The 24992-nt window shown below is 40.6% G+C and overlaps 1 protein-coding gene across 2 annotated transcripts; it reads left to right on the forward strand.

The window, feature by feature from the left end:
• The first annotated feature begins 14834 nt into the window (after positions 1-14834).
• On the forward strand, positions 14835-24869 carry LOC110493801. 2 transcript variants are annotated; one of them, XM_021568293.2, is made up of 8 exons: positions 14835-14979; positions 15748-15959; positions 16068-16233; positions 18202-19221; positions 19405-19470; positions 20832-20924; positions 21413-22308; positions 22444-24869. In XM_021568293.2, exons 2-8 carry the CDS (start codon positions 15765-15767, stop codon positions 22528-22530), a joined length of 2523 nt encoding a protein of 840 aa, XP_021423968.2. In that variant the 5' UTR covers positions 14835-14979; positions 15748-15764; the 3' UTR covers positions 22531-24869. The 2 variants fall into 2 exon arrangements, with proteins under 2 accessions (XP_021423968.2, XP_021423970.2); XM_021568295.2 differs by lacking the exon at positions 20832-20924.
• Positions 24870-24992: the final 123 nt, after the last annotated feature.

Consider the following 24992-nt stretch of genomic DNA (forward strand, 5'->3'; position numbering starts at 1 on the left):
ACACGCGATGGCACTGTGTTATCCTCAAAGCAGGCAAAGAAGGTGTTTAGTTTGTCTGGAAGCAAGATGTCGGTGTCCGTGATGTTACTGACTTTCTTTTTGTAGTCTGTGATTGTCTGTATACCCTGTCACATATGTCTTGAGTCTGAGCCGTTGAATTGTGACTCCACTGTGTCCCTATACTGACATTTTGCTTGTTTGATTGCCTTGCGGAGGGAATAACTACACTGTTTGTATTCGGCCATATTCCCTGTCATCTTTCCATCGTTAAATGAGGTGGTTCGAGCTTTAAGTTTTGCGCGAATGCAGCCATCTAGCCAGAGTTTCTGGTTAGGGTAGGTTTTAATAGTCACAGTGGGTACAACAACTCCTATGCACTTCCTTATAAACTCACTCACCGGATCACCGGATCAGCGTATAAATGTATATTATTCTCTGAGGCTACGCAGAATATGTCCCAGTCTGCATGATCAAAACAATCTTGAAGTGTGGATTCCGATTGGTCAGACCAGCGTTGAATGGTCCTTGTCACGGGTACATCCTGTTTGAGTTTCTGCCTATAGGAGGGGAGAAGAAAAATGGAGTCGTGGTCAGATTTGCTGAACGGAGGCCGGGGGAGGGCTTTGTATGCATCGCGGAAGTTAAGAGTAGCAGTGATCTAGTGTTTTGCCAGCACGGGTACTACAATCAATATGCTTATAGAAGTTAGGTAGCCTTGTTCTCAAATATGCTTTGTTAAAATCCCCAGCAACAATAAATGCAGCCCCAGGATATATGGTTTCCAGTTTGCATAGAGTCCAGGGCATTTGATTGTGAGGAATTTTAGGTCAGGTGAACAGAAGGACTTCAGTTCCTGTATGTTGTTACAATTACACCATGAGTCGTTAATCATGAAACATACACTCCCGCCCTTCTTCTTCCCGGACAGCATATCTCCAGAGAGCCATGTTTGTGTGAAACCGAGTATGTTACAATCCCGGATGTCTTTCTGGAAAGCATCCCTTGCCCTAATTTCGTCTATCTTGTTATCTAGAGACTGGACATTAGCGGGTAATATACTCGGAAGCAGTGGGTGATGTGAGCACCTCTGAAGTCTGACCAGAAGGCTGCTCCGTCTACCTCTTCTGCGGCGACAATGTTTTGGGTCAGCCTCTGGAATCAGTTCGAATGCCTTGGTTGGTTCGAACAAAAGATACATTTCGGGAAAGTCGTATTCCTGATCGTAGAGCTGGTAAGTTGACGTCGCTCTGATATCCAATAGTTCTTCGTCTCAAAGCGAGTGACGTCACCGATTGATACGCTATTAGCGCGCACCACCGCTAACTAGCTAGCCATTTCAAATCGGTTACATTTGCACTCTGCATTTTTCAACAGACTATGCACCCTGCACTATCATCCCAAAACTGCACATTGCTCTTTGCACTTCTCTTATATGCATAATTTAGCTTATTTGTTTACATTTGTAGTAATTTAGCAGACACTCTTATCCAGAGCAACTTACAGGGGCAATTAGGGTAAAGTGCCTTGCTCAAGGGCTTGACAGATTTTTCACATTTGGCTTGGTTACTGGCCCAACGCCCTTTCGGTTACTTAACCAACACTCTTAATCACTAGGCTACCTGCCGCTCATAGTGTTCATAGTGTATACACATACCATATGTGGTTCTGTGGAAATTCTGCATCTATATATACTTTTTGTCTATATATTGTGTTTATCGTCTGTATATTCTGTTTATTGTGGCAGCACCATTTCACAGTGAAATTCATGTACATGCAAATGTATTTGGTGAATGAAGATGATTCGTTTATCATATGTCAGTTTATATATATATTTTTTTATTTTGGACTGGTTATGTACTGGATGAACGGTAGCAGGTAGCAGATTCTCCCTTTTGTGTCTTCATATAATTCAAAATCTCCAGTTGTTGCGTGTGGGTTTCATCCCCTAAATATTGGCTCCTGCCTGCAATTAGTGGACTTGTTTTATGGTGTTTGCTAGAGCTGACTGTCTACTTTTCGTTTTGCTGGCTAACAAGTAATAAGCTAGCTAAGTTTAGCAAGTACATTCCACTCAACACAAGGTATAGTATCAAGCTGCTGGGTTTCACAAGTCGTTCGGCGCTTACTGGTCAACCCGGCTAGCTAGATAAACATGAAACACAGAAGGCTCTTCATGATTAATAGCCAATCGCAACACTGGACTGGCCAATGGCAGGATTTTTTTAGTTCGTCCATCACTCCAGTAAAAGTGACTAATCGTAGGTTTCTAGACACGCAAACGCCTGTATGCCCACCATCTGCCTGAAATCCAAACCCACAGGTTCTAAGACTTGAGAGAGAGCAATTTGAGAAATTGAGAGCCTGACAATGACAAGTAAGTTTTAAGTTCCTCGGCGTACACATCACAGACAAACTGAATTGGTCCACCCACACAGACAGCATCGTGAAGAAGGCGCAGCAGCGCCTCTTCAACCTCAGGAGGCTGAAGAAATTCGGCTTGTCACCAAAAGCACTCACAAACTTCTACAGGTGCACAATCGAGAGCATCCTGTCGGGATGTATCACCGCCTGGTACGGCAACTGCTCCGCCCACAACCGTAAGGCTCTCCAGAGGGTAGAGAGGTCTGCACAACACATCACCGAGGGCAAACTACCTGCCCTCCAGGACACCTACACCACCCAATGTCACAGGAAGGCCATAAAGATCATCAAGGACAACAATCACCCGAGCCACTGCCTGTTCACCCCGCTATCATCTAGAAGGCGAGGTCAGTACAGGTGCATCAAAGCTGGGACCGAGAGACTGAAAAACAGCTTCTATCTCAAGGCCATCAGACTGTTAAACAGCCACCACTAACAGTCATTCATATATCTTTATGTACATATTCTTTATCCCTTTACACTTGTGTGTATAAGGTAGTAGTTTTGGAATTGTTAGTTAGATTACTCGTTGGTTATTACTGCATTGTCGGAACTAGAAGCACAAGCATTTCGCTACACTCGCATTAACATCTGCTAACCATGTGTATGTGACAAATAAAATTTGATTTGATTAGCTGGTGGACAATGTAATGTGTTCCAATTTTTATTGGACAAGTTTGAATCATACTGCTTACAGTTCTATATGTACTGTTTAAGACATTTTTATTTTGGATCTGTGACAATGATCTTATGCTCAATCAAAGCCACACTTGCAAGCTCTCAAATGTAATTTGCGCTCTTGACTGAGGCGGGACCAGTCCTCTGCTCGCTCGACTGTTTTCTTCTCTCTCTCTCGACTGAGTGTTTGCTCGCGCAATGATGTTTCATCTTGCTGGCGCGCGCCATCTAGTGCACGTTCAACTTCTGGATCGGATTTGACACCATAACGGAGCAGCAAGAAGAACTGCCCCTCCCTACCGTTAGGCTATGCTCAAACCCGACACCCCAACCCGAGCACTCCGTTCTGCCACCTATGGTCTCTTGGCCCTAAATAAAAAATTCAATATAATATATATTTTTTTAAAGTCTCATGAACGAACACTCACACTCCCCCCCCCCCCCCCCCCCCCCCCTTACTAGCTCTGACTTTTCTGATAGCTACTTTATTGAGGAAAAATGTACTTACTATTACTGATATGTGGTTGTCTCACCTATCTTAAGATGAATGCCCCAACTGTCGCTCTGGAGAAGAGCGTCTGCTAAATGACTAAAATGTAAATAAGTGGACACACGTGGCATTCTGCAACTTTGAGAAAAACAACTTAATTGCGCCTATTGTTCACACATCTGCCCTCTCATTGGCTAGAATGGTCCCACCTGATCATGTCTCCTCCCGCCTGCCTTGAGGACATGTACAGCATTTTCATTGTTCGATCGTCAATATAGTAGATCATCTTTGCGATCACCAGCTAACAACAGGGAAGAAATCCGAGGCAGAGATAGTAGAGAAAGCGAGACACCCGCAAAAATCTTTTGCTTATTGCCCCCGCCCCGAGGATGGGGTGCCCCAGTGCAAAACATCTCACTGGCTATTCTTTTTTGGTCGGTGCGGGGGCAATAAGCAGACCAAAAATCTAACTGAAACTAAACTGATTTTCAAACAAAAATCTAAAAATGAAGAGAAATAAAAACTAATAGAAAATTACAAAACGATAACCTTGGTAGTATTTACTGTAGTGTTTTTGCAGACTTTACTGCAGTATTCACTGTAATATACTATAGTGTTCATTGAAGTGTTTCTGCAGACATGACTGTATTGTACTATGGTATTCACTGGAGGCTTTTTGCAGAATTTACTGTATTATACTATAGTATTCACTGGCACAACCTGTTCTAGTTGAGGTGTTCCCACTCATCTAACAGTAACTGGCGTAGTCGGATAGTTGTGTCGTTTTAGCTAACCCTAGTCTGTAGGTGTACAATACACTACAATCATGGCCGCAAAAACACTACAGTATACTAGTCATGTCAGTAAAAACACTACAGTGAATACTACAGTGAAGTCTGCAAAAAAACTACAGTGAATACTATAATAAAACATGTAGTAATACTACAGTATTTGGACCATAGTATACTATAGTATTTATTTTTACATGTGGGTTAGCTGTAAATATGTAACATGTTTTAAACTAGGACCACAATGTAAATAAATTGTTATTCCCAACAAATATTCCAAATGTATTATCCAGATGTGGATGTATTCTTTTTTAAATGGCCAAATGAAATCAATCAATCAAGGGATACTACAGTGTGAAGTTAAGTATAGTATACTACAAAATTCTATAGTACACACTACATGATTGAGGGGGAACCTCAGAGGAAATCCCCAACATGAGCTCCCCAAGGACAGCACATTTAAATCAAAACGGCATCAACAAAGACAGTAGTAAATCGATAAAAAAATTCTAAAGTAAGCACTATGTGATCAAGGAATGTTAGTGTGTAGTATATAGTATTCTATAGTATGCTACAACTTATTATAGTAAGCACTACACAATCGAGGGATACTACAGTGTTTAGTATTCTATAAAATTATAAAGTAAGTACTACACATGATCAAGGAATAGTACAGTGTGTAGTGTTGTATTCTATAGTTTGCTACAAAAGTCTATAGTTAGCACTACATGATTGAGGGATACTACAGTGTAGAGTATAGGATTCTACAGTTTACTACAGAATTCTATAGTAAGTACTATAGTATTCTATAGTAAACTAGTATTTTTTTATGTGGGCTTTCTCGCATGGCCATGAAGTTCTCTACTGTAATGGACAGTCTCTCCACAGAAGCGGTGACCTCACCATTATTGTTACACAACACACACACACACACACACACACACACACACACACACACACACACACACACACACACACACTCACAATGGACGTAGGGTCAGGGGCTCTGAGAGTCACAGCATGATACCTCAGCCATGGGGAAGAGCGTATTCTCTTGGGAGTGTATGTTTTTGAGCCCCCAGCGGCCCTGTCATGCAAGGGTGGGATTCGGCTCTTCTGATTTAGGAGAAACAATTGAGGCAAGACAGTCTAAAATAAACAACTTTTTTACTATCACTGACTTGGTGCCAGACGGTTGTGGTATTTGTTCCAATACACCCCACAGAAACAAAAAATGTTTTAATAATTAAAATGAAATTACTATTTTACTATGTAAAAAAACATTTCTAATGTTTATGAATGCAAAGAAAAATTGAACATCAAAATGTGTTGGAAAATACACTACATGACCAAAAGTATGTGCTCACCTGCTCGTCAAACATCTCATTCCAAAATCATGGGCATTAATGTGGAGTTGGTCCCCCTTTGCTGCTATAACAGCCTCCATTCTTCTGGGAAGGCTTTCCACTAGATGTTGGAACATTGCTGCAGGGACTTGCTTCCACAAGAAAAGGAATGTGGTCGGGCACTGATGTTGGGCGATTAGGCCTGGCTCACAGTCGGCGTTCCAATCCCTCCCAAAGGTGTTAGATGGGGTTGAGGTCAGAGCTCTGTGCAGGCCAGTCAAGTTCTTCCACACCGATCTCAACAAACGATTTCTGAATGGAGAATCGTCTAGAATGTCGTTGTACGATATATATATATATATATTTAAGATTTCTCTTCACTGAAACTAAGGGGCCTAGCCCAAACCATAAAAAACAGCCCCAGACCATTATTCCTCCTCCCGCCAAACTGAACAGTTGTAACTATGCATAGAGACATGTAGCGTTCTCAGATTCGTCCGTCGGACTGCCAGATGGTGAAGTGTGATTCATCACTCCAGAAAACGCATTTCCACTGCTCCAGAGTCCAATGGCTTTACACCACTCCAGCTGACGCTTGGCATTGCACAAGGTGATCTTAGGCTCATGTGCAGCTGCTCGGCCATGGAAACCCATTTCACGAAACTCCCGACGAACAGTTGTTGTGCTGACGTTGCTTCCAGAGGCAGTTTGGAACTCGGTAGTGAGTGTTGCGATTCAGCACTTGGCAGTCCCGTTCTGTGAACTTGGCTCAGCAATTGTTACTCCTAGTCATTTCCACTTCACAATAACAGCACTTACAGTTGACTGGGGCATAGACATTTTACGACTGATGTTGTAAAGGTTTATTTTTACTGCTCTAATTATGAAGGAAGCCAGTTTATAATAGCAATGAGGCACATCGGAGGGTTTTGATATATGGTGTCACGTTCGTCATAAGGAATGGACCAAGGCGCAGTGTGAGTAGAGTTCCACATATTTTAATAAATAGAAACTCACCAAACAAAACTAAACAAGCACAAACAAAACGTGACATTCTGGACTACTCACAGGCAGCTACACAAACACAAGATCCCACAAAGCACAAAGGGGAAATGGCTGCCTAAATATGATCCCCAATCAGAGACAACGATAAACAGCTGCCTCTGATTGGGAACCATAACAGGCCAACATCGACATATAAACGCCTAGATGACTCACCCTAAATCACACCCCGACCTAACCAACGTAGAGAATAAAAGCTCTCTATGGTCAGGGCGTGACATACGGCCAATATACCACGGCTAAGGGCTGTGTCCAGGCACTCTGCGATACGTCGTTCATAAGAACAGCCTGTGGTATATTGGCCATATACCACACCTCCTCGAGCCTTATTGCTTAAATATACACTACCGTTCAAAAGTTTGGGGTCACTTAGAAATGTCCTTGTTTTCCATGAAAACATACATGAAATGAGTTGCAAAATGAATAGGAAATATAGCCAAGACATTGACAAGGTTATAAATAATGATAAAAAAAAAAATTGAAATATTAATTGTGTCCTTCAAACTTTGCATTTGTCAAAGAATCCTCCATTTGCAGCAATTAAGAGCCTAACAGACCTTTGGCATTCTAGTTGTCAATTTGTTGAGGTAATCTGAAGAGATTTCACCCCATGCTTCCTGAAGCACCTGCGACAAGTTGGACTGGCTTGATGGGCACTTCTTACGTACCATACGGTCAAGCTGCTCGCACAACAGCTCAATAGGGTTGAGATCTGCTGACCGTGTTGGCCACTCCTCTGTCCAATTTCTGTTCTTTTGCCCATTTTCTTTTTATTGGCCAGTCTGAGATATAGAGTTTTCTTTGCAACTCTGCCTAGAAGGCCAGCATCCCGGAGTCTCCTCTTCACTGTTGACCTTGATACTGGTGTTTTGCGGGTACTATTTAATGAAGCTGCCAGTTGAGGACTTGTGAGGCATCTGTTTCTCAAACTAGACACTCTAATGTACTTGTCTTCTTGCTCAGTTGTGCACCGAGGCCTCCCACTCCTCTTTCTATTCTGGTTAGAGACCGTTTGTGCTGTTCTGTGAAGGGAGTAGTACACAGCGTTGTACGAGATCTCCAGTTTCTTTGCAATTTCTCGCATGGAATATCCTTCATTTCTCAGAACAAGAATAGACTACGAGTTTTGGAAGACAGTCCTTTGTATCTGGCCATTTTGAGCCTGCAATTGAACCCACAAATGCTGATGCTCCAGATACTCATCTAGTCTAAAGAAGGCCAGTTTTCAGCTGTGCTAACATAATTACAAAAGGGTTTTCTAATGATCAATTAGCCTTTTTTAAATGATAAACTTGGAATAGCTAACACAACGTGCCATTGGAACACAGGAGTGATGGTTGCTGATAATGGGCCTCTGTACGCCTATGTAGATATTCAATAAAAAAATCAGCCGTTTCCAGCAACAAAAGTAATTTACAACATTAACAATGTCTACACTGTATTTCTGATCAATTTGATGAAAAAAAAAGTGTTTTTCTTTCAAAAACAAGGACATTTCTAAGTGACCCCAAACTTTTGAACGGTAGTGTATATGTTAAACAAAACAAATAACTGCAAAGTTAAACAATCCATATAACTCTATGCACTTTTAACAATTCCTACTGAAAATATTGCACAACATATTTCCTTGAAGAACAGTGCCGATGCAAAGATTGGTAACATAATGACGGTTTGTGCTGTCTTTCTGTTACCAAACTTTGCACCTGCACAGTTCTTCAAGTAAATATGTCTTGCAATATTTTCAGTAAATATTTTCAGTTTTCAGTGGAAATTGTTAAAAGTAGTCATTGTGCATAGAGTATGTATGGTTTGTTCAACTTTGCAATCAGTGTTTTTTTGTATACATTTTAAAGAGACAAATATGAGTCTCAGTGTCACTGTTATCATGGAGTTTTATTTGATTCTTGTTTGTTTTTCACTTTTTCAAGCGCTTTTGAGAATCTTTGCAATGAAAAGTGCTATAGAAGTTGAATAAATTATTAGTATTATTATTTGGGTGAAAAAATCTTCTGCCCCCAACTGTGTCTGTAGGGACTTTTGACACTTGCCTTCTTTGCATCTGCACAGTTCTTCAAGTAAATATGTTTTGCAATATTTTTCAGTGAGGCCGGAAACAGGCAAGCAGCAATACACTGCCCTCTGCTGGACAGTTTAGGGGTGGGCAACTTTGATGGGGGTGAGGGCCCCAAAAAATCTGAATTTATCATGAGGGGCCACAGTGGCTCACAGGTCTGCATGTCCACAACTATAGAGAGAAATAGTAATGGTGTCTTTTTGTAGGCACTATCTCTGCCATGGTTAGTTGGACAAGCCTATTGGGAAATTAATGGCATTATTGTAGGGTTTTTGGATAAACGTTGAAAATAAGGTCTGTGGAAAATACAGGCGTAGGAGATCTTATACGCTTTGTCTTATGAGAATCTTCATTAGCTAACGTCACTTTTTGTGAATTTTGAAGCATTTATGTCATTTTAAAAAGCACCTAAAGGCTAAATAATTATAATTCATAAAGGTGATGTTAACTGACTGATGTCATCTCACAGATCTCCTAAGCCTGTGTTAACCACAGACCCTATTTTTGGCGTTTATCCCAAAACCCTATTTTTTTCCCCATATGAATAGCTGAATGAACCAGAGGTATATCCGAACTCAGGATAAGACCCAGATGCAGACAGCTAGAGTCACAGATGTTTATTGACCCAAACAGGAGGCAGGAAAAGACAGGTCAAGGCAGGCAGAGGTCCGTAATCCAGGGCAGAGTCAATAAGGTACAGAACAGCAAGCAGGCTCGGGGTCAGGACAGGCAGAGGTTCGTAAACGGGTCAGAGTCAGACAGGTACAGAATGGCAAGCAGGCTCAGGGTCAGGGCAGGCAGAATGGTCAGAACCGGGGGAACAGAACTAGAGCACGACAGGCGCACGGGAAAACTGCTGGTAGGTTTGATGAAACAAAACGAACTGGCAACAGACAAACAGAGAATACAGGTATAAATACACTGGGGATAATGAGGAAGATGGGCGACACCTGGAGGGGGGTGGAGACAAGCACAAAGACAGGTGAAAGAGACCTTGTCACACCCTGATAACTAATTTCCGTTTTTTTAGGACTACAAGCTGACGAGCTCTATAACCACACATGCAGTCAGAGGTTTTTGGGGGCCCTAAGTGTTTCTCAGTATTGTATTTTTCAGAAGAAAAAAAATGACCTTTTAGAGTTAATTTCATGCAATTCTATACATTTTGGCATGAGGCAGAGGGAAAATGTTGCAGTTTTAAAGTTTTACATGTTATGTAATTCACTCATATATACACTACCGGTCAAAAGTTTTAGAACACCTATTTTTACTATTTTCTACATTGTAGAATTTTTTATTTTATTTTATTTTATTTTACCTTTATTTAACCAGGTAGGCAAGTTGAGAACAAGTTCTCATTTACAATTGCGACCTGGCCAAGATAAAGCAAAGCAGTTCGACAGATACAACAACACAGAGTTACACATGGAGTAAAACAAACATACAGTCAATAATACAGTATAAACAAGTCTATATACAATGTGAGCAAATGAGGTGAGAAGGGAGGTAAAGGCAAAAAAGCCCATGGTGGCAAGGTAAATACAATATAGCAAGTAAAACACTGGAATGGTAGTTTTGCAATGGAAGAATGTGCAAAGTAGAAATACAAATAATGGGGTGCAAAGGAGCAAAATAAATAAATTAATTAAATACAGTTGGGAAAGAGGTAGTTGTTTGGGCTAAATTATAGGTGGGCTATGTACAGGTGCAGTAATCTGTGAGCTGCTCTGACAGTTGGTGCTTAAAGCTAGTGAGGGAGATAAGTGTTTCAGAATAATAGTGAAGACATCAAAACTCTGAAATAACACATATGGAATCACGTAGTAACTAAAAAAATGTTAAACAAATCAAAACATATTTTATATTTGAGATTCTGCAAATAGCCACCCTTTGCCTCTATGACAGCTTTGCCCCACCTGCCCTGAATGACGGGACAACACTGTGGCCAATTTACCACGGCTAAGGGCTGTTCTTTGTGGTATCTGGCCAACAAGACATAGCCCTTAGCTGTGGTATATTGGCCAGATGCCACAAAGAACAGCCTTCAGCTGTGGTATAAGAACAGACCTTTGTTTGGTGGAGGGGGGGTCTTACCTGTTTTGCATGTCATTTTGGGATTAATACGTGTCACATATACAATGTAAAAATAAAAAAAATGTCACTAAAGCTGCATACAAACATGGTCTCTTTTTTGCTTTCTTGAGTAAGGCAGCTCCAAAATGCAGGTGTTTCAGCCTAGCCCTGTGCTTTCTGTGGTGGTGGTGCAGCCAGCGGAAAATACAGAGCATAGGGGTTGGTAAAGTTATTTTGTTGCACCGTGATTGGCTCAGTGTTCTGTCACTCATGGGGACACTACTTCACTGCAAAATCTACGGGGAGAGCTCGAAAATTCGAGCATCTTGAGTGCTGCCATGGTGTTACATTAGAAGGACCCATCCAAGAAGGCTCAAGGTCATTGGCCACAGATAAAATTACGTCAAATCACGTTATCTACCGTAGCTTGATTGGACTGATCATGTCAACATCATACTTTCAAAATCTCAGCTAGCAAGCTAGACAAGCAGTCATCATCACGAATCACGTCGACAATCTACTGGCAAATCCTTTTCAATCCTTGTCATATGAAGATAAACTATAGCTAAAACGTATCAGTGCTCATCTACCATTGGACATAAACATTACACAACAAGTTGGAAATTGCAAATTCAACAATGAGTGGTTTGGAAGGAATCATTGGCTAACTGCAAGAGTTGCAAAGCAATCACTAGCCTGCTATTCAGTGGGGTGGGTGTGTGATCCAAGTCTGGGTTTAAGGGTCTCTTTTCCAAGCTTAAAAGGATAAACACTCAACACCATGTGCCAGAGAAGGTTGAATACAATGGCCATGCTGACAATCCAGTGAAGGAAAAGCAGCCAGCAAGTGCTCAGCATATGTGGGAACTCCTTTAAGACTTTTGGAAAAGCATTCCAGGTGAAGCTGGTTGAGGGAATGCCAAGAGTGTGCAAAGCTGTCATCAAGGCAAAGGGTAGCTATTTGAAGAATCTGAAATATAAAATATATTTTGATTTGTTTAACACTTTTTTGGTGCCAACGTGATTCTATATGTGTTATTTCATAGTTTTGATGTCTTCACTATTATTCTACAATGTAGAAAATAGTAAAAATAAAGAAAAATCCTTGAATGAGTAGGTGGTCCAAAACTTTTGACCGGTAGTGTATACTGTAGATAAAAAAGTAATACTAAGTGTATCTTGTGTAGTAAGCTGTGCCCATGTGCCTCACCCTAATAAGTTGGTCCCTTTCCCCCTCATACCTTAGCCTATTGTTCTGATTTGGTGGAACATACAGTGCCTTGCGAAAGTATTCGGCCCCCTTGAACTTTGCGACCTTTTGCCACATTTCAGGCTTCAAACATAAAGATATAAAACTGTATTTTTTTGTGAAGAATCAACAACAAGTGGGACACAATCATGAAGTGGAACGACATTTATTGGATATTTCAAACTTTTTTAACAAATCAATAACTGAAAAAATTGGGCGTGCAAAATTATTCAGCCCCTTTACTTTCAGTGCAGCAAACTCTCTCCAGAAGTTCAGTGAGGATCTCTGAATGATCCAATGTTGACCTAAATGACTAATGATGATAAATACAATCCACCTGTGTGTAATCAAGTCTCTGTATAAATGCACCTGCACTGTGATAGTCTCAGAGGTCCGTTAAAAGCGCAGAGAGCATTATGAAGAACAAGGAACACACCAGGCAGGTCCGAGATACTGTCGTGAAGAAGTTTAAAGCCGGATTTGGATACAAAAAGATTTCCCAAGCTTTAAACATCCCAAGGAGCACTGTGCAAGCGATAATATTGAAATGGAAGGAGTATCAGACCACTGCAAATCTACCAAGACCTGGCCATCCCTCTAAACTTTCAGCTCATACAAGGAGAAGACTGATCAGAGATGCAGCCAAGAGGCCCATGATCACTCTGGATGAACTGCAGAGATCTACAGCTGAGGTGGGAGACTCTGTCCATAGGACAACAATCAGTCGTATTTTGCACAAATCTGGCCTTTATGGAAGAGTGGCAAGAAGAAAGCCATTTCTTAAAGATATTCATAAAAAGTGTTGTTTAAAGTTTGCCACAAGCCACCTGGGAGACACACCAAACATGTGGAAGAAGGTGCTCTGGTCAGATAAAACCAAAATTGAACTTTTTGGCAACAATGCAAAACGTTATGTTTGGCGTAAAAGCAACACAGCTGAACACACCATCCCCACTGTCAAACATGGTGGTGGCAGCATCATGGTTTGGGCCTGCTTTTTTTTCAGCAGGGACAGGGAAGATGGTTAAAATTGATGGGAAGATGGATGGAGCCAAATACAGGACCATTCTGGAAGAACCTGATGGAGTCTGCAAAAGACCTGAGACTGGGACGGAGATTTGTCTTCCAACAAGACAATGATCCAAAACATAAAGCAAAATCTACAATGGAATGGTTCAAAAATAAACATATCCAGGTGTTAGAATGGCCAAGTCAAAGTCCAGACCTGAATCCAATCGAGAATCTGTGGAAAGAACTGAAAACTGCTGTTCACAAATGCTCTCCATCCAACCTCACTGAGCTCGAGCTGTTTTGCAAGGAGGAATGGGAAAAAATGTCAGTCTCTCGATATGCAAAACTGATAGAGACATACCCCAAGCGACTTACAGCTGTAATCGCAGCAAAAGGTGGCGCTACAAAGTATTAACTTAAGGGGGCTGAATAATTTTGCACGCCCAATTTTTCAGTTTTTGATTTGTTAAAAAAGTTTGAAATATCCAATAAATGTCGTTCCACTTCATGATTGTGTCCCACTTGTTGTTGATTCTTCACAAAAAAATACAGTTTTATATCTTTATGTTTGAAGCCTGAAATGTGGCAAAAGGTCGCAAAGTTCAAGGGGGCCAAATACTTTCGCAAGGCACTGTATGTAGCCTGTAGCCTGTTTTAGAGAAATGTAATCATCAAATATTGTAAGAGCTTTCATTGTCTGCTTGTATGGCCCCTTTATTAATCCTACGGTTCTGACTTGGTGTACTGGGAGAACACTGTAAGAACGGTCCATGTTCTAAATTCTGTCACTGTACATTTCAAAAGTGCGGAAAAAATAGTTATATTGACTAAGCCCATCCTAGCTCACTCATTAATATTTTAATCGAAATTACAGATTGCCTCTTATCCACTCGTTGTCCCGTTATGCCACAGTTGGTACATCTAAATTGTCAGTAGAAACCACATTTGTTTAAGCAAGTCAGCCATATCAGCTATACCGAGCAATGGTAAGGATTCATTCCATGGTGCTGAAAAGAAAGCTCTGCTGTTGGGACAGTTTTATGTAGGCCCTGGGCACCGTTTGTCACTGTTATAGTGCAATTCCTATATTGTTGTTTAGTGGCTTTGCTGCCATGCATCAAAAAAAGGGGATTTCGCCCCACCGACATTTACATGCTTAAAATCACCACTGTATTAGTGAGATGTGCTATTCCATTTTGTTTCAGTATTTTAATTAAAATAAGATACCTATACTTTTGCTTTTAAGAGTTAATTACAAAAAAATATATAAAATAGATTTGAACATACTAATCTATGTAGCTAACTGTAGCTACTTATTTCCCTTCATGGTAATGTTTAGGCAAACAAACTATCATCCACATACCATTTTTTTTTTTTTAAACCAAAATGTGCTTTTTTGTGTCAGCAATTGGCTGGTTACCCCATATTACTCTATATTACCCTATATTAATCTGACTATCCACAGTCACATATTATGGTGTGCATGTAACCGTGCTCACTTACTGTGTAGCCCTGTAGCAGTAGCTTGTTAAAATGGCCAATGAAGAAAACGTATTGAATTTGAACAATTTCAGACAGCGGTCACTAATTAAAATATCATTTAAACTTTTATTCAAAGCAGCGCTTTTATTTTGAAGGCACAAAACCGGAAGTCATTGTTTTATTACTACCAGCAGCAGGCAGTAAACGTTTAGAAAATTCGAATCATCTCAGCAAGAACAGTAGAGGGGCAAAGTCAACTCCGAGATCTCTGAGCTAGTAACGAACTCTATTTTCATTTCGAGACGGTAAGAAATATTGATTATGTTGCGTTTTATACATGTTCTAAATGGTTTTAGAAGAACAGTAACGTTAAGACAGACCGTGCTATATCAATAATATAGTCACAGGAAAATGGCGTCGGGCCACCCATTTACCTGTGACTATATTCATCATATTGCACGGTCGTATGTGTACTACTATGAAATGTGAACAACATCTACCTTAAAGATAACAATTTAAAAAAACGAAGATTCTTTTTTATTTTATTAATCTGCCCACTGGAGAGCGCGTTTGCTAGACCTAGAACTGTTCAAAACAAAGACATTGTTGCTATGCTACAAAAGCATGGAATGTTTTCACTAGGAACCAAACGGGAGGGGCCTACCTGAATTCGTCCAATAGAAACTCTAGTTTTTGTTGCAAAACGTTTCTCGTTGCAAAATGTTTTTTTTCAGTTATGACTGCTGAATAGACCCCAAATGTTGCTGTCTGCTAGCAGTCTTCTTCATTTTTCGTTTGTTTGAATTTTTTTTCCCATTGCCGTTTATTAGGATATCCTATGTGATGTGTACCTTTGCCTGGTTCAGTTGGATGACGGTGCTCTGCCCAGCTATCTAATTTGTAGTTTTATATTTGCTAGTTAGCTGACGTTCCCCTGGACTGAAGTTAGAACCCCCTGCCCAGTTACTGTGTTGCCTTTTACAGTATTTACATGGCTTGTTAGCTAGATGGCTAACTATCTAGCTAATTGTGGTAGTTGGCATGACTAAACTGCTTATCATTTCTCTCTTCAGATTTTAAAAGGGATGAAATGTCAGTCTCACTGTGTATACAGTGTCAGACACAAACCACTGTGTTTAGTAAGACCTGCAACAGTTGTTTCTTTAACCACCCAAAAGAGAAGAAGTTGTTACAAGCAATGAAGAAGTATGATTACGAATGGGGACACAATGATTGCGCCAACTATAATAATAGCTCTCAGATACTGACTTCCACAAAAGTATTGGTAAGTGTTCCCCCTCCCCATATAACAATGTTAAACAATAATAATATTACTTTTTCAATACTAGGCTAACTACTACTTTAAATCTGAATGTCTGATTCTGTGTTTCAGCTCTACAAATTACACACTCTAGGATTTGTTCCCCTTCTCCTGCTTGGAAAAAGGAGACGGGGAACAAAACATATCGATATGGATTCCTTTTGCCCTCACCCCCAAGTCATAAAAGAAACGGGCTCTATTGAAACATTGAGAAACATTTATTTAGGTCTTCTGAATGGTAAGTGTACCTCATGTTCCATGTTTTTCTTTTTTAAATATTATATTTTAGAAGGATTTTTTTTTTTTTTTTTTTACAATTTATTACTCAAACTCCGCTGCCAGACAAAGTAGAATATTGCATCAAGGAAAGATTCACCCATGTTGAATGTTATTTTGTATTTGTGCATCTTTGAGTGCTGTTTTATCAATTCCTGGGGTCATTTCATGTTTTCATGTGTATCTGAGCTATGCAATATGATTATATAATGTTAGAAATCTGTTAATATTTTCTTTAAGTGACAACTATGACAGTTACAATAACCATTCATACCTCTATCCGGAAACTAAATCTTGATTTGATTTATTAGCCGACGCCAATTGCCACATCTAGTCTTACTGGATCCGACACATAACAAAAAAGACATTACAGACAAAATACTTTACAATTTACATATGTAAAGGGGGTGTGGGTGACTTGCGGTTTTCTTTTGGGGGGCAGCCACCATACCAAACATCAGAGCCTATTGTTTCTCCGTAGGATGATTTTAAAACAGTCTCTGAGCCGCCGCCGAGAGCAAGTTCTGGGTTAGGTTCAATGGCCCTCTCCTATACCTTCTGAATACCACAAAAGTCATGAACCCTCTGAGGCTTTACATCTGTCACACAGTGGGAAGACCTGGGGATAAATTCTATGTAGTTTGGTTTTGCAAAGTATACGCTACTTTGTATCAATTTATATCTGCCATTGATGGAACAAGAGTGAAATTCTAGACAGGGCTTCTCCCCAGATATCGTCTGAGATCTCAATATTTAACTCTTTAGCTACCCTAGGTCTCCTTGGGGTGACTAGTAGAGGCCTCCGTATAGTTCGAGAAAAAGGAGACGGACTGTGAGATGAGGTGTTTTGAGTTGAGAGGGAACTTTAGCGGGTAATAAAATAAATGTTGTACAGGGAGGGGAGAGTTTCAAAATGTTTAATCTTCCCTTAGTGTCTTACGTGTAAATAGCAATAGTTCAAATGTGTTCTGTAACTGGTTGAATGATGCAAATTGCTTATATATATGTTATAATGTGGCCAGTCCCTTCTCCCCCCACTCAACAAATACCTTATCAGACCTGGATGGAACAACATAATAATAATTCAAACATATTGATGTGTATACAGAGGTGTTTATGGTGCCTAATACGTTTCTTAAACGAAAGGTATTGCCTGTCAGTTTTAGGCACTCTGCTTTGCTCCCGAGTGGCGCAGCGGTCTAAGGCACTTCATCTTAGTGCTAGGGGCATCACTACAGACCCTGGTTCGATTCTTGGTTCAATCCCGGGCTGTATCACAACTGGCCGTGATTGAGAGTCCCATAGGGCGGCGCACAATTGGCCCAGCATCGTCCGGGTTAAGGGAGGTGTCTGGCTGGGGTAGGCCGGCATTTTAAATAAGAATTTGTTCTTAACTGGCTTGCCTAGTTTTAAAAAATATATTTAAAAAAAATGCATGGCTTGGAAGAGAGGATTTTGTTGCGGTCTTGACTTCAATATTTAGCCACAGGGGGGCATTAGTGTCCAATTTATTGGGGAAATTTATCAGCCCGGTATTAATGTTTTAAAGATTGGTAGTCCTAGGCCGACATTTTCCTCGGGCTTTTGTAAGTGAGCTTTACAAATACGATGGGATTTATTACACCAGGCAAATTACATGATTGTGGAGTCCAATGTTTAAAATTTTAAAAAATGAAGAGGTAAGAAAAGATTAAAGGAACCTGGGAAGAGAAACCATTTTATGGCATTAATGAACCCCATGTATAGTCAGTATTTTCCAGATCTCTATGTTTTGTTTAGTCTTTGTAACCATCTCACTGTAGTTAAGCTTGAAGATGAGCTTTGGGTTTCTCGGTAGTGTACCTCATGTTTCTTTATTTGACATGGAAATAAAAGCTTCTGATTCTCATTGTAGTGATTATTTGAATAACTATCATTCTTTACAATGCAGTCACACTCGGCACTGAGTCCCAATGTCAGTGCTCCCCAGTGTCTCCAGAGCCAGATGGGACCCCCGCACCAGCCGAGGTAGAGGGAACACCTACAACTATCGATCCAGTGGGAACCTCTGCATCGACAGAGCTACACAGAATACCCATCTCCATCCAATTGAACGTAATACCAACAGAAACGGGCATACCCAACACACTAATCAATCCAGTGGGAACCCCTACAGCTATCAATCCAGTGGGAACCCCTACAGCTATCAATCCAGTGGGAACCCCTACAGCTATCAATCCAGTGGGAACCCCTACAGCTATCAATCCAGTGGGAACCCCTACAACTATCAATCCAGTGGGAACCCCTACAGCTATAAATCCAGTGGGATTCCCTGCACCAACCAATCGAGACGGAATCCCCATATCTTTACAACTGAACCTAATCCCCACACCAACAGAGCCAGGCAAATCCTGCACACCAGCCATTCCAGTGGGAATCCCTACACCAACCAATCTAGTGGGAACTCTTACAGCAATTGATGCATCAGGAACCCCTGCACCAACTATGCCAGATGGAATTCCCACATCCATCAGCCTGAACAAAATCATCACACTAACTAAGCCAGGCAAACACTCCACATCAACCAAAACATTGGGAACCCCTTCACCAATTAATTCAGTGGGGACCCCTGCACCAGCCGAGCTAGACGGACTCCCCACACCAACAGACCCAGCCAAACCTTCCACACCAACCAAGCTAGATGGAATCCCCACATACATCTGCCTGAACGGAATCCCCACATCCATCTGCATGAACGGAACCCCCACACCAATACAGCCCAAAATCCCCAGACCAATACAGCCCAAAATCCCCAGACCAATACAGCCCAAAATCCCCTCACCAATAAAGCCAGGCAAACCCTCCACACAAAACAATCCAGTGGGAAGCCCTACACCAATGGATGAAACCTCTGACTCCTCTGAGCACCAGGACCAAGAAATGCAAAGGCCAAAAAGAAAAATGTGGAGAGGTAAGCATTAGGAGCCGGTTTCCCTGACAGAGTAATCCGGGCCTAAAAAGCATGCTCTCTTGGGAATCTCTAATGAAAGTGCTTTTTAGTCCCGGCTAAGGAAAGGGGCGGGGAGTGGGGAAGTGTCACATTGTGTCACATTGTATATTTGCAGTTCTCACCCGTGTGCCATTTATCACACAGATGGAGATCTAATCGAAGCTGAAGACAGTGCAACCACTCAAGCACAAAAGAGAATAAAAGCCACAGGTATAACTAATATATTTGAATTTATTTAGGCTTAAGGTTCTGTACAATCAAAATCTACAGTTTTGTATTGTGGTGATGTAAAATGCATCATGATGTGGCACAACACACTTTGCTATATTTTGACAACTTGATTGCTGACATGCAAAACCATTTGGAACTGTATCAACGGTGCACCAATGAAGAAGAAAAAAAGCCACTAAACATTTGAGTGGATTATTCCATTAATACTATAACTGGAGCTGAAACATAAAATAAGGATTGTATCAATAATTTGCTATCATATAGCTTTGACATGTAGATTATAAAATTGACATTTTCATTTACAACAATATTAAATAGTTTTACGGTCCTGTGGTTTTAAGCTTTCAAATGATATTAAAGACAAACGTATTATCTTTATTAGTGACAGAGATGGGGGTATTTCATGATAGACTAGGGGGTCCAAAATGGGAAAACTGAGCACCTCTATCCACTGTGGTTGGTCGTTCAGGTCCAATATTCAGATCCTCATCATTTCTGCTATGAGCATGTATATAAAGTCATGTTTTCAATACAAAAAGGTGATTAAGTTCATATGGAATAACCTCAAGGCTACTTCATCGCTTTCACTCTCAAAAGTATCACCACAGACAAAATATATCAGATACGTCACTGGTGGTATAAATCTGAAGCATCCTTTTAGAACTTCCACTCACCACCAATATGGTGAGAAGAACATGCAGTATGTTGAGCGCAGAATTTGTTTTGCACTCGCTGCAGACGGCTATATCACTCTGCTAATACATGACTATTAAAGGGCCGTGCACTTTTTTTAAACCTTTAATTTCGATTTAAAATATTTGCTTTATTCAGATTTTTCAGGGGATGCTGTCTGACACTCCATGACAGAATGACAATTTAGTTTTTTTGGTATGGTTTCCTAGAAACAGGGGTGGCTCATAGTATCGATTTGGCTCAACTTACCCCACTGTCCCCTGCACTAAATGTTGTAGACTTGATGCTTTGCCAAAGTTTCAAAAAACGTTGTTTAGAAGGAGTCCAAGGGTGAATTGAGTTCTTGCGCGCACACACACACACACACACACTTCCCTAACAGAAATATGCAAATACATGCTAAACTGTGCTAATAGTATCTTGCTAGCTCGTGCTTAGCTCTGCCCATCTCCTTGCTTGTTCTGCCCACTGTGCTTCATTTACTCTCATTGTAACTAACGCAGATGAAGAGTCTTGTGTTAGTTAAAAGTATATTTGGTATCACTGTGCATTTATTTACATTCTGTAACATCGCAACTAACATTGTAACGGCTACCCAATAGATGAATATGCAAACATAACATTTTATTTATTTGATCTGTTTGTAGAAGAGTGGCTGAACATGGATACGGATAGGCCCACGGTGTCAAGACATGCAGAGGTAGACACTGAAGTGTTAGATCAGCTAGAAAAACACAAAGGTAATTGATTTCACTCTAAAGGGTATCACTGTGTGCATTTTCTACGTTCTGCAACATTGTAAAGGCGTCCGCATGCTTCCCAGTCAAAACAGTTTGGAAAAGTTTGACATTTTTGTTTGTTTTGAACTTGTAGCTGAAGTCTACGCCCCTTCGGTGATTGGTCAACAATAGGGATTCTTCAATAAAGTATTTTTTTTAGTCATTCACTGAGAGACGACTCATTTTGATGCAAAACTTTTCATTAAGAAATACTGCACCAAACGTCTTAGTTAGATGTAAAATTGTGAGACTAAGATCTCTGCAAAAACATCAAAGTGAATGAGATTTTCAAGCAAAGGTCATTTTAAGGGAGTATGCGAGCACTCTAGTTCGGTTCGCCTAGCCACCAGCCGAACTGAAGCATGCTGATGCCTTAACAAAACATTGTCAGAGTTATCCCATGGATGAATTTGCGAACATAACATTTGATTAATTTGATCTGTTCATAGAAGAGTGTCTGAACATGGATACGGATAGGCCCACGGTGTCAAGACATGCAGAGGTAGACACTGAAGTATTAGATCAACTAGAAAAGAGCAGCATTGTACAAGCAACCAACAAGCAAACTTTGTGGGCTATAAACTGCTTCAAAGACTGGCTGGCAGAGAAACAGATGATAGTGGATTTTTCAACCATTGAGAAATCTGAAATGAATGTGCTCTTGCGAGATTTTTACTGTTCTGTTCGAAGGGGTAAAGGTGGGGAGTATTGTATCCCGAGCTATATCGGAATCCGGGCTGGCGTGAACAGATTCATTAACCTCCCTCCCCTTAGCAGAGCCTGGTGCTTGATGAAGGACAGTGAGTTTACCTCCTCTAATAATGTATTTATTGGGGTACTAAAGAAAATCAGACGAGAGGGCAGGGACAAAACTACCCATCCTAAGGTGATTAAAGCACAAGACCTTGAGATTCTTCAAAACTCTCCTGTGCTAAGCCCCTACACACCAAGAGGGCTAGTCAACAAAGTGTGGTTTGATATCCAGTTACACTTTGGCCCCAGAGGAAAGGAGGGCAATAGGCGGCTAACGCCACAGTCGTTTGTAATAAAGTACGATGAAAACGGAGCAAAATATGCAACGATGACTTCCAGCGAGGAAAGACAGAACCATAAAGATGCAGAAGAGCAGAACTGGCAGAATCGCTGTGGAATCATGTTTCAGAACCCTGGTAGTCACCTCTGTCCAGTCGCCTCCTTGGAGAAGTATCTGAGCAAGATCCCATCAGATGCCACCGCCCTCTACCTCCATCCTAAGAAAATGGTCATCACCAGTGACAGAATATGGTATAGCCAGGAGCCAATGGGGTTCAATTACCTTTCATCAATGCTGCCCCGACTGTGCCAGGTTTGCTTTTTTCCCCCGTAACATAATTACGTAACATTTTAATATTCGCTAAATAGCTAAGTTGTACTCATAACTCAACCTGTTGTTGATACTTGGCTTACTTTTCTCTCACTCGCTCTCTTTTTCTCTTTCTAGGAGGCTGGTACATTGGAAAAGTACACAAACAACTGCTTACGATCTTTGCGCGAGATCATGTCTGTCAGCACACTGATAGTTCCTTGAAAAGTTATTGAAAACCTTCAATGGACAGAAAGAGATCAAATAGGCTCACTGAGTCAAGGCAGTGACACACTTCAGTTTTACTTCCTACCAGCGACATTGTTTTGGTCTTATACGCAAACGGAGAGCTTGCCAAGATATACAGTCCTCACCATATCTATATGGACTATGTATTTTGACACTGAGGCTAAGATTGACATTTTTTGCTCTATATTCCAGCATTTTGTATTTAAGATGAATGAGGCGACAGTCCAGAATTTAACCTTTTGAATTAAGATGATGTTTTAAGGTATAGATTTTGTTTTGCGCTGAGACTTCACTTTTCAGAATTGTAAAGCCTTTTAAGATTTAATTTCACCAACAAGTTTTACTCTACTGGAAACTGTTTAACCATAATAATCCATTTAGGAAATCTAAAGTTTAGGGCGGGGGGGGGGGGGGGAATCGCAGCAATCGCAGGATAATAGGGCGGATAGATTTTTGTATGTGTGAAATATATTTTTTTGGGGTGACTGGAAGCAATTTGATGTGATACTTCCTAGATGTTTTTACATGTGTACACCACTTTGTAGACCATCTGTTGTGGCAAATGGTCATACAGCTGTTTTATCAAATTTAATTGTACCCTTCACATAGAAGTGATATTTCCCTTATTTACTAGATCTATTATTTAAAGGTTATGTACCAACTACCTAAAATTACCCGTATCCCCTTAAATTCAAGATTTTGAACTATGTATGCCTCTTTCTCAGAAAGAAATGGAACTTGCAAAACAATTTTGCAAGCTATAATGATAGTGCAGCAGAACCTGTTAGGAGTGCTTGAGAGTTAAGGTAGTAACAAGAAGTGTGGAAAGCCAGATGAGCCAAACATATGTTGCGGGAAGGGACAAAAGGCCCAAGAGACGTTGTAAACCATAGGGAACCAGGAGTAAGACCGCATCGAGAGAACATACGGGGTGAAACAACTTCATCTGAGGGCTGAGAGCATTTTGATGTCGAATATGAGTAATAACAAGTACATGTATCCTAAAGTCTGTAGGCATAGTGAACTTGATTACATTATAATGTTGGCCTACATGCATAATTGTAGCCCACTTTTCCTTCCCTGCACTAGGGCTGCTGAATCAAGTGCACCTACCGCTAACGGCGCAAAACAAATAGGAACGCAAGGCTTTATCAGAGTTTTTAAACCAAACTGTACTGTCTTGGGCTTTATCATTGTTTTTGTTTTTTTACAGAAATGCTTGGAGATCACGATCGACCTGTTGGTAGCAACTGTTGTAGCCTTTTATTTGCGAGGCACAAAGGTGCATCAATAGAAATAACTTGCCCCGCAATAGATTTACCGTTTCTCAGTATGGTAGGGCAAAGGCCTGCAAACTACTAAACCTGATAATCGTCCAAAAGTAGCACACTGATGAGAAGAATCTGTAGTAAAACCCGGACTCGAGGGTAAACTGTCTAACAAAATGAATAATTAGACATTCGAAACCACCTGTAACCATGAACAACATTTTGGAATGACCACACAAACTGTGAAATTATCATTCATGGGCTACAGGCAACCAACCATAACTTGAAGTTGAAAACCACAAATCAGAATTTATATATTCCAGTTGCTACTGGGAGGAGAATAACCATTACGCGTTGAACACACCGACAGTGTAATTGCATTTTGGTACACCAGAATTACATTAATTCCCAATGAAACGCTGCGTTTGCGTTGCAGTGCAGTTTTGTTTATGAGAATGAATGAAATACCTGGAGTGATGAGTTTATAAAGCATGGATGAAACTTTTCTATCATCACCGAAGAACCCTTTAATAAAATGGCAGTGCTATTGCAAAGTAGGCTACAATTATGCATGTAGGCTAACATTATGTAAAATCTGAATGGCTATGCCTGCAGACTTCAGGATACATGTTTTACTGATTGCTATACAATACTGATCCATGCTTGCCGGCAATGGAGTGTCAGGAAATGTAGAAACGGAAGATCCAAGTTCAAGTGTAATTATCCATCTGGTTAGCTTTAGGCTTTTGCACTCAACATGGAAATATAATTGTTGTGATTTGAAGTTGTATTGAAGAATTTATTCATGTAACACACCGACAGTGTTATATTACGATGAGCTATAATATAATCACTAGGCCTATGCTTTGCATGCAGACTGTTAAAGAATGTGACAATGAGTAACAATGAATGTTGTCAGATCGATAAGCATTTAATTAATTACCTAAAGATTTGGATGTATCTCTGTGCACTTCCTGCAAAAGAAAGGTTGACACTAGACATTTTGTTTTGCTTTTTATTATATAATTAAAACCAAAAACATATAATCTTATAGCAGTGAACCCGCTCAACATTTTACATTACATTCAGTCATCTAACGGACTCCCATCCAGAGCGAACCACAGAAGCAGCCTGGGTCAAGGCCCTGCTCAAGTTCAAAAACTGGGACCC

This window comes from Oncorhynchus mykiss, chromosome 17 (assembly GCF_013265735.2).
Source record: "Oncorhynchus mykiss isolate Arlee chromosome 17, USDA_OmykA_1.1, whole genome shotgun sequence".
Taxonomy (NCBI): Eukaryota; Metazoa; Chordata; class Actinopteri; order Salmoniformes; family Salmonidae; genus Oncorhynchus; species Oncorhynchus mykiss.